Here is an 11,539-nt window from a genome sequence, read left to right on the forward strand (position 1 = left end):
GAGGTACATAAACCACGGGCCCCTGACAATAAGTGGCACTCTGGTGAGATCTTCTGTAAAACGTCTGCCTAGATACAACACATCCAGTGCATCCTGTGAGGTGAGGTGCCAGTTGCCGTGTAGTAGTACCGTGATGCCCTTTCAACGAAATTATGGTCCTCCCTTTCTCTTATCTGCCCCCATCTTCGAGATACAGTTTCCGTCTCTACGAACAGTCGCCACATCTGAGAAACAACAGAGTGATTCACATTAAGCCATCGGGCCACATCAGGTTGTGACTGTCCTCCTCCCATTCTTCCTATGGCCCTCCACTGCAGAGAGCCTGGATTGCGTCTTTTCTGTACCATACTGCACCATCTATGACTGTGTCTACAGCGACTGCGGATGTGGGAGTACCCAGCAACCACTACCCAATTGCTAGCTGCACTGACTTCGTCGTGGGCGTGGTTGTCCGTTGACTGGAATGCCAACTTCCGTGTAGAACACGGTTGTGCAGACATCTGTTGACAGTTTGCATGATTACATCGTGAATTGGACACAGGATGGGAAATCGCAGTTAGAAGCTTTAATTTTGGACACTAGTGCATTGCGGTAACCTTCTTGACTTTTAGGGACTCATCACAGTTCTGCTTCTGCCATAGTGTTTCCTCCTCAGGCGTGTGTGTTTGGAGCTGTAAGTATTCTCCTTTTGTTGCAGGGATCTTTCTGGAGAAGAAAAGGGCAAGTTGCTGATTGCGGTAGCTAAGGAGGGGTCAGTGAGCAAGGTGCGAACGTTGCTGATAGTGGGGGCGGACGTGGAGGCGAAGGACGAGAACCAGCAGAACTCACTGCACTGGGCAGCAGCCAGGGGATACGTGGAGGTGGCGAGGCGTCTGCTAGAGGATGGAGCTGATGTCAACGCCAGGGACCGCTGGCAGAACACGCCTCTGCATCAGGCTGCATGGAATGGCCACGCACCCGTGGTGCGGCTGCTGGCAGCATCCTTTGCCAACCATGACGCCAGTGATGAAAGTGGGAACACACCACTGCACGATGCGGCACGGCGTGGCCACGCAGACGCGGCGACTGCGCTACTGGAGGCAGGGGCCGACAGAGAAGTCAGGAATGACAATGGGGACACGCCGCTGGACCTAGCCAAGCGGAACAACCACCAGCGGCTCGTAGACATCCTAGGATCAAGCTAAATATAGTGCAAACGTCTCTGAAGTAAAATAAAAAAAGCCTTCTATGTGACCTTTGTTACTTATAAAATAAAGAATACAGAAAAGTATATCCGGCAGCCTTGGTTTGCACCCATATTTACACAGTACATACAACGACTCAAGTACCATTACACCAAGAGTACTTATAGACTACTATAAGTACAAAGAGGGACTCTCCTTTTGCTGAAAATTCAAAACAAACTGAATAATTCTCGATTACTAATGAACAGTTTTCTACAATATTTTTTTTACTGAAAAATACTTTTTAGGTGCATGTTTGGTGCTATGTGGAACTTATATTAAACTCTTATGAATTGCCTTATATCCAGATTGCTGACATATAAGCTCTGCACTTAAAATACATCTTCATTTGAGATATTTCACTGAATTTACTTCTGTACCTCAAGTGCTGACAGTCCAGCAACTTGTGTCTGCAGTTAAAAAGTTGTATTATTACCAGTACTTACAACACATTAGTTTCGATTCCAGACTGAATTTTGTTGTATACTGCCAAGCTATCGAATACCGTTGGCCTAGGAAATCTCCTTCTCGGATCACTAGACAATAGTTCTAGCAAATCGTAATAGTTTCATTACGAAATGAATCAATGACAATACTTAACTCTGACAATAACAAAGAAGTGCTGCAAGCAAAGGGCGACATGCAAGAAAGACATCTCTTCAGTATACACAATTCCCAAGTCACTGGTCTTGATGTGACTAATCTCTGATGTAGAAGTGGCCGCAACAAGCTGGGAGTGTGCGCATGTTCTCTTCCCCTGAAGGCCGCAGCTATCGCGTTGTCGTCCTGGACAGAGGTCGGTCAGCGTGATATTGGGTGACGTCTTCATCACAGCCCTGTCTGCTCCCTAGTTCCCGACAAGTGTGCAGGCGCTTGACTTTACGCTATAACATTCCTCCCCACAAAACGACGAACCGTCGTCGTATAAGGAGCGCGACAACGGGAGGGAAGGCAGGAGCGTGGATGCTGCGATGGACTGGAAACTGTAGCTGCAGCGGACGTCACGCTTCCAGTTGAAGCCCGCCATCTGGCCTGCGCTCAGGTGGAAACGTCCCCCGGAAAACGCACAGAATGGCACGCATCCAACTCCTGAGACCCATAACCAGATGCAGAAGCCGCAAACTGCTGCGGCGTTGGCGGGTCCAGCTCCATCGGTTGGACGAGAGGAGGCGAAGGGGGCGACGCCTCCGTCTCCATGGGGTCGTCCCACGGTGTCGTCACGACACCCTTTGACAGCTGCTGTGGCCACACTGTCACGGTGTCTGTGAATCTGGGGGAAGAGATGCACAAGGATCACTGTGCACATTACAGTGGCGAATTTGATCCTGATGTCGGCGCTGCAATCCGTCTGGGCCTGAAATGCGATACACACAAGAACCAAGACGACGAACGATCTCGCCTCGCGCCCACCGTCTGCGTCCATACTTCGACGCCGGATATTGAGGATGGTGGAGCAGGTGGAGCAGTGTCCGCCAGCGATGGTCCATCTTGTGGATGCGGACGATAGGAGGTGAGAAACCGTTGCCATAAGCGTATACCACAAGCAACCAAAAAGATCCCACAAAATCTATGTGCACACGTAGCCATGGTAATTGCGACTTAGGCCAAGAAGAGAATTTTTATGTTGGAGCAGACCGAATTTCCCCACATGCGTGACGCTGTTCTATTTGGCTGTCCGTACCCTTCCAAGTCCAGTCACGATGCGCTAACTGTTTCGTAATAATCCCCCAGCGTCAGTCCACTGTCATTTTGAACAAGAATCACCCCTCGCTTTATAGCGAGGCTATGTCGACGTGCAAAGTATTGGTGCACTAAGAAGTTCTTAATGCTATACTATGAGCGAGGCAAAATTGTGCGAATGTAGTTTAGCAGAATGTCCAAATCTGAATCAGCTTCCGTGGCTTGTGCAATTTTCCTCTTGTTCGGGAGAAAGGTTGAAGCAATTCAGAATCCTGACCATCGATGTGACAACAAGATCCTGCAGAAGCGTCAAAGTCTGTATCAGGGTCAATCGGAAGACGTGAAAATGCGTCCGAATTACCACGTTATTCTGTCATAAGATTTACAGTCTCGTACTGATATTGAGACAACAACAAAGCCCATCATTGCAATTTTTGGCCAGTAGGTATAACGACTGCAAAGGCTTGTGATACGTTACTAAGTAGAATTTCATGCCATACAAATAGTGGTGGAATTTGGTGACACCATGCACAATAGCCAGTGCCCCTCTCTCTATTCGTGAATAATTACAATGAGCTTTGGAAAACACTTTTGATGCGAATGCAACAGGCCTGTCTTTATCACCAAATCTATGTGAAAGAACTGCACCGAGTCCAGAAGAGGGAGCGTCAACTGACAATACAGTTGATTTGTCAGGATGAAAGTCAACTAAGCATCGATCACTGAGCAATGCATCTTAAAGTTCTCGAAAAGCTACTTGGCACTTATCTGTTCAAACAAAGGGGACATTCTTGCGACGCAAGCGGTCGAATAGAGCTCCAATTTCTGCAGCATTCGGTATTAACCCTGAATAATAGTTCATTTTCCCTAAAACTGACTGCAATTCTGTGACATTGTGAGGAACTGGCAGGTCTCGTATTACTAACAAATGCTACTGAAGAGGATGTAAATCTTGACTGCTTATGACATGACCAACATACTGTAACTCATGTTTAAAAAAGAATTACACTTGTCCATTCTACACTTCAGTCCTGCATCAGGTAACACACGAAGCACGCAAATCTGCAGTGTGTTCTTCAGGTGTATGACCTGCTACAACAATATCGTCCAAATAGTTTCAACAGTTTGGCACTTGAGCAGTCAGCTGTTCCTAATAACATTGGAAAACATCATGTGTGGAAGCTCTGCCATTAGGCAAACGCAAATATTTAAACAAGCCCAAATGAGTATTCACTATACACACTTTTCGAGATTCTTCATCGAGCGTTATTTGAATACGCGCATCACACTAATCAATTTTTGAATAGTAGCGACCAGCGCCTAATCTATCAAAGAGATTCTCTGAGCGAGGTAAGGAGTAAGTATGAATCACAGTTCGTGGGGTGACCATGTACCTGAAAGTTTGGAAGAAAAACCAATGGAATTGCCCATTGACTAGCTTGTATGGGAACAATAGCTCCGCTAGCTTGCAAGTCTTTATTTCCAGTGGCTATTTCGCCAAGTAATGCAATAGGAACAGTTTTAGCCTGATAAAATTTCGGTTGATCATTGTCATTCAGAGTAGACTAATATGTGGAACAAAACTGTTAGCCTTGCCGAAACGTTCAGAAATGAGTTAACGGAATTCTTCTAGCAAACTAGCTACACTGTCTTTAGCAGTGAATGCATTGACTGCCAACACATTGTACTGAATTTGAAAGCCAAACAAATCAAATGAATCAAGACCAAATAACCTCTCACAATCGCATGATTGTACCACAGTGAAAGTTAAAGTTCACTAATGTAAACGATACATGACTGGCAAAGTACATATTCTGAGAACGGGAATGGCTTGTCTGTTACAAGTTATCAGGTACATGGTAGGTTTATACAGGCGTGGGGAACCTAAAAGTTACGATTCAGCGATGTTACTGATGCACTTGTGTACAACTGAAATTTCACATGTGTTCCACTAGTGTGCTAATGAACAAAAAGTCTGCCCACAAACTTTTTGTGCGCACTGAAGAAACTGCACTGAAGAAACTGGTCGCTTGCTAGTTATGCTGATGCCTGTAGCAGGCTTTGACTACACTGCATTGATTACCTGGGCCTTGTGACTACAATTTAGTTTATGTTTATTCTATTGCATACATATGGATTGTACATGACCTTTCTTCCCCAAGCATAACACTGTGATTGTGTAAACAGGCAGTCTTGGCGTCTGTGAACAGCACCAGGGGCATGAATTCACTCTGTATGCCTGTGTAGAGAGCTGTTTACATGGCGTGGCGCTCGCTAGTGGATGCTGCCTAATGGGCCTGTCGGGAGCAAGGGTCTCGAAAATGGTTCAAATGGCTCTGAGCACTGTGGGACTTAACTTCTGAGGTCATCAGTCCCCGAAAACTTAGAACTGCTCAAACCTAACTAACCTAAGGACATCACACACATCCACGCCAGAGGCAGGATTCGAACCTGCTACCGTAGAGGTCGCGCGGTTCCAGGCTGTAGCGCCTAGAACCGCTCGGTCACTCTGGCTGGCTAAGGGACCCAACCTCACGGATTGGCGGCTGCTTAAATTTATCAGCCGACGTGGCACCCTAATTGTGCTGATCTAGTGTTTGCACTACTTGCTAATATGATGGATCAGACAGTTTCAAAGTCTGATCACTAAGTGTGACATCAGTTACACTGTACACGATCGCATCACGTGACATAACATCTGAATATAAAGCAGCACAAGCACTTTTGAATTAGCATTTCCTCGTCACACCATGCAAATCTGTTACCCACTCACAGTAAGTTTGTTCTGACCGTTTCTTGGAACGAAGGAATTGATATCTAGCTGCTACCTCATTTACTTGTTGGTCTTAATAGTTAATTAGTGAATCTACAGCCTTATCATAGGAAAGTTCACTCAGAGTAGCGGTAGGGAATAATCTCTGAATGAGACAAAACACAGCACTTCCTACTAATGGTAAAAATAATGTGCTTCCAGAGTACCTGGTATGTTGTGACCAATTATGTGGGCTTCAAACTGTTGCAGCCACTCGAACCATTCGTCTTGTTGTTAATTAAACTGGCGGAAAGGCAGTATGGCACTCGGAGCTAGAGGTGTGGTATTTTGCGCTTCATTAGTGGCTTGAGCGGTGAATAGCTGCTGTACTGTACTCAGTAGAATTGCGATTTGCTGGCTCTGAAACTGAAACATCTGTGTTAGCTGCGTTGCATATATCGCTAGCAGCTGTGGCTCTGAGCACTATGGGACTTAACTTCTGAGGTCATCAGTCCCCTAGAACTTAGAACTACTTAAACCTAACTAACCTAAAGACATGACACACATCCATGCCCAAGGCAGGATTCGAACTTGCGACCGTAGCGGTCGCGCGGTTCCAGACTGTAATGCCTAGAACCGCTCGGCCACCCCGGCCGGCCGCTAGCAGCTGTGCCGCTGGACCAAGGGGGGGGGGAAGAAGTGGGTTGTTCCATTTGGAAGAGAGAACTGCAATAAACAGACAAGGCAAGCAATAAAAATAGGTACAGAAGCAAAGAAAATCTCCACAACGCCCACCTGGAAACACTGATTAACGAATACAATATGAGAGAAACTATTAACCCTGTGGTGCGTGAATTTCTTTGCAATGGACAACTTATAATGGTCAATTTTCTGCCATTTTCAGTCAGTCATGTGGCTGCAAATGCATGCAGGGCACAACACCAGTAGGGACTGATGACTGTAGTGAACTAGATGCATTAGCAGCCTCAGGACTGATTGAAAATACCGGAGAAGCGACCATTAACAGCTGTCCACTGTAGTGGGCGCTATGCATCACAGGGTTAAAGCAAGTAAACACATCCTTGCAAAGAAAAGCCAACCCAGAACTAAGGCGCCAGTAAAATAGAAAAGGAAATCCGTGGCCGTCAGGGACTGAGTTCTTCTTAATACTCATCGCCAATGTTGTATCATGCCTAGATGCCCAATATATTGTGCCTGGGGAACCTGCTTCTCGGATCACTAGACAGCAGTTCAAGCAAATAGTATTAAAGTGTTTTATTACAAAATGAACGAATGGCAACACTTAACTTTGACAATAACACAGAAGTATTGCAAGAAAAGGGCGACACGCAAACAAAAAAATCTCTTCAGTATATACAATTCCTAAGTCTCTGGTCTTGAAGTGGCTAATCTTGACGCCGTTGTAGAAGTGATCGCGACCAGTCGGGACCTACCCTTATGTTTTCTTCGCTCAGAGGCCGCTGCTGTCGCGTTGTCGTCTTAGAGAGGTGTCAGTCAACGTGCTATTTGCAGACGTCTTCTGCACAGCCCTCTCTGCTCTAACGTTCCCGACTGGCGAGCCGGCACTTGACTTTACACTGGAACTAATTGACACATGTATGTGCGTGACAGATAGCTTAGAGATTAATCTGTATAACTGCAGTGTGCCATTTGTAGCAATAATCAAACCATTTTATGTTCTAATCATTTGAAAAGTTTATCTTAAAGTAGAAAGAATTGTAGAATGACATATAATCACAAGTAGAACACACAGCAGTAATACTCCACTTAGGAGATGTATTAGCACGTATCATATTGATCTCCACTATCACATGACAGGAAGCTAGAGATATATTTCCCTTTTTCCACACTTTGCTTCTGCCCGTCTTCAGTGCATTTTCCTCTGTCAGGCATCATGTCTACAACGCGTCTGCAGGGGCCGCCCCGCTACCAGCTGCACAGCAGCCCTGGCCAGACAGCCGCCCCTGCCGACAGCGTCTCCACTGCCTCGGGCATCGGTCTGCCCAACGACAGCCTGCGAGAAGTGTACAACTGAATGAGGAATTTGCATAAGCAATTCTGTCAGAAAATTTAACATGTGAGATAGTGCGTGAATGCCACTCATCTCTCAAGGGGTAAAACCCGAAACCGATCATAATATTTAAAAAATCGGCTGCAAAGATAAAGAGGTATTTGTTTACCTTCTGCCGAAACAGGCAGTAGAAGATTACAGTCAACAGACTCAGTTCTCAAACAGAGGACTGCCAGTGACTGCCAGGTAATATCTAACAAGCTCCGATACAATGGCAATGTAATATAATACTCTTTGAGACTATCGGAAACCACGTTATATTCAATAAAATATGAACACAGATCAATTTGGTTTAGGGTAAAGGAAGATGAAGGAGTGACCAGATGCACTAATACAGTCGTGAATGAATGACAGCGTATGCGGAAAATAAAATGAGTGTTTTCTTGATATTATCCTGTCAATTTTGCGACATCAAAGTACAACCGTCAAAAGAACTGAAGTTGCACTTCAGACAGAAGGCAGAATGCCAACTATGGACGCAAAACAGCAACACATAGTCCACAATGCTGGACGCACACATCAGCCAGAAGGGTGCAATTACGGTTGTAATTAAAGTAATTGAAATAAAATTCTATACTTTGTCCCATAAATCAAGTACATAATTCAAATGAATTTATTGTTTAAGTAATTAATTGAAATGTCAATACATTTATTAATCACAGTTATAGACTTGCCCTGCTAAATCAGAATATTTCTTCTCATTTTTGGTGTAAAGTATGGTGTCGAATGCAGCTCCAAGCAAAATCATACTTCAGTATCAAGATCGTGTATAACTTATGCTTTCCATATAATCACCTGTCCCATGTTCAACAGTGAATAAGGAGACTTCATTGCAAACATATTTCAGAGTTATCTGCAGGTAATTCAGGTTTTGTATATATTATGTCTGTTGGAATGTCATTAGGACTACTAATATAGATTTATCTTGGTTTAATGTACTAATCGGCTGAGTATCTCCAAACATCTGACCTCATCCATGCCAATCTGTACAAACCATTAAAACATTGATCATACAAATTCCAGCTTACAGTTTCCTCGCAAGTACAGTTATCCAAGATGGGGGTGATTACATCATCCAAGATGGCGGATTTTGGCGGGAAGTTTGAATTTTGACGCGAAAGTGCCAAGTCCACCTTGCCCCAGAAAAATGGCGGGAAGTTCAAATTCCACCATGGAGTAGTCGCCTTCCCTCCTATGGACACCTTGCGACAAAATAGCGCAATAGGATTGGAGTCTAAGAAGAGTGTATGACCGGAAATCATGTGACCGGAAGTACAATCATCTCGGATTTGTAGGGTATAAAAGGATGCATGACATCTGTATCTAATCAGTCAACATGGATTCCTCCAAAGTGCTTAACAGGCCTCAACTATTAGGGAGGAAGACGAGACCAACTGATGAACGCTTTGGTTTATGGTTACTACTGGGGAACCTTGACAATCTGGTTTCTGACATTGGTAACATAAATTACACCGAAAATGGTACGTTCCTTAGCAAGAAGAATTCAAATGTGCTTACTCCTCTTACAGAACCCTTTTGCGATAATATTGTGGTAGTTAAAATCTGTGATCAAGAAGACTGTCAGGAACAGTTAGAGAAGGGACGATCTGTAATGTTAAAATAGAAGATGTGTGGCTCATTTAACTATTATCTACGTAGTAAATTCTCCAAGTTTGTCACTGCAAGACATGGTGTCAAGGCGAAACTACCATTTCTCCTACATGAAAGCGACAGTGTGATAGCTAGAGGAATTTTTGACAAAATCGGCAAAGAAGCACTGGAGATGATTTCGAAAAAATATAAAAATCTTGGGGCTTTACCATATAAAGTGGAATTAGCCGACGTTAAATTGGATTTTCTAATGGAGGAGTTGCCCAGAATATTGTAGCATCTACTTGTGGACGATTATTACCTTTTGGATTTAGACATAACGATAGACTTTGCCGAAATTTTTAATTAAATTGAGATGTGCGAGTACCTAATATCAACCCACGACTTCTGCATGGAAAGAGACCATCAGGGAAGCAGCAATGTGATTGTGGACAACGATATAACAGCTGGAATAGACTGCTCAACGTGGATGAGGTCCAATTGTAGGGTAAAAGTATATAACAAATTTATATGTCAAATCACAAGTCCAGGAGTAAAGAAAGTTTTAAGTGACCATCTTATAGATGTTACAGTGTCCAGACACACGACGTCAGGAAAATTTTACGTCTTGTTTGGCTAAGGAGCATGGCATTACCAGGCTGGAGGCCACAATATACAACTACAGGGTGGATCGTGTGTTCGACCCAGTGCTAAATTGTTTAAATGTATTGGACACCAACAACCAGTATTTATGATGTGCCCCACTTTATTATAAGCCAATTGCATCCATGTGGTGTCAGCTAACTAATAGTTTACGGAACAGTTGCTGTGTGATGTTTAACAACGTTCTACAATTTGTCCACTGGGGCAATAAGAACACCCGAAAATTGACAGTTGTGCAAGTAAGTCTGCTGGACCTTCAAGACCGAGAAAAGCTTATACATTATGTTCTGTCTGCATACAGTTTTAATTATCTACCTGTAAACTACGTGGAGATTCTTAACTCTGACTCCAACAAAGACAATGTAAGTATTACGCAGAAGTGTTATGTTAGAGCAGGAGAAATTTATTTTTTTCAGTCTAGAACCCCGTTCTCCACAGTACCGTCCTATTTATATATCACTGAATTGGGACTGGTTCCTACAGATAATGTTATACCCCACGTCTTAAGAAAAAGGACCAATGTATCAAACAGACTTAAACCATTCCCCATTAAATAAATTACTCCAATAAGTGCAGTTAATGTATTAAGTGTAGGAAAACGAAAACTGGAAATGGAGGAACTCGAAGTAAACAAAAAGGGACAGGCGTGTATGGAAAATACAACTGCTACAAAGCAAGAGTATAAGCTGCAATTGGAAAAGGAAGAAGCTATTGCCAATGTACAGGCCAGGTTTACGTATGGATTTAAACATTCTGTATGGAAAAATCTGACTACGAAAGGGAATACAAAATATTGGCATTTATAGTAAACAGCCATAGAAACTGGTCACGTGTTGGAGTACTGGCAGAAATCGGCGGAATCGAGAACGTTTACTATATTAAGGGATACACGAAAAATGTGTTTATTAATCTATATTCCCATTTGGATCAACTGAAAAAGAATGGTTATATTCCAAGTGTGGCGAGCTGGATGTTGTCCACCAAGCAACAGAACATCCATTTGCCAAGTTTAAAACTGATGGAATAACTACATTTAATGGCCACTCGCTTGCAAAAATAGTAAACTTAAAGTTCTATACAGAAATCCCGCAAGAATGTGGAGCAGAAGAGTTGCCGAGATACACACAGGAGGATGTGGAAGTATTTAACAGCAGCGTCATGGAGGATATACGAGGAAAAATTAAAATTCTCGAGTGCTCTCGCCTAGAAGAACTGCAGGAAGGAACAGAGCTAGTAGTTAAAGCCATAAAACAAGTATTTTATAGGAAGAAAATTAGATATGTATTAGAATTCGAGAATACATCTTCTCTGTATTTGTCAAGTTAGTGGTTGAGAAAGAAATAGATGATTCAGAAGTGGATTTAACCTATAAGTTAAAAATTAAGTTGGACATTATTAAAGCTACACCTAACAAAAATAATGAAAGAGATGTTTTCTGTGTGTAAATGTATATGCAAAAGTTAATAAAAATTTTGTAAGCGGATATTTACGTGTCTTACTCGCTAACCTACCAAAAAATCATATCACATTTCCTACATA

General features: G+C 43.2%; 1 protein-coding gene across 5 annotated transcripts in view; it reads left to right on the forward strand.

Moving 5' to 3' along the window:
• The window catches only part of LOC126108788 (ankyrin-2-like), a 105,826-nt gene extending 104,554 nt beyond the window's left edge, over positions 1 to 1,272 (forward strand). For all 5 annotated transcript variants that reach the window (XM_049914139.1, XM_049914140.1, XM_049914138.1 and 2 more), the window contains exon 6: positions 698 to 1,272. In XM_049914139.1, the coding sequence (XP_049770096.1) occupies positions 698 to 1,184 (487 nt within the window). In that variant the 3' untranslated portion in view covers positions 1,185 to 1,272. The remainder of the gene's footprint in view (positions 1 to 697) is intronic.
• The last annotated feature ends 10,267 nt before the right edge of the window (positions 1,273 to 11,539 follow it).

The sequence above is a fragment of the Schistocerca cancellata genome, chromosome 11 (genome assembly GCF_023864275.1).
Source record: "Schistocerca cancellata isolate TAMUIC-IGC-003103 chromosome 11, iqSchCanc2.1, whole genome shotgun sequence".
Lineage (NCBI taxonomy): Eukaryota > Metazoa > Arthropoda > Insecta > Orthoptera > Acrididae > Schistocerca > Schistocerca cancellata.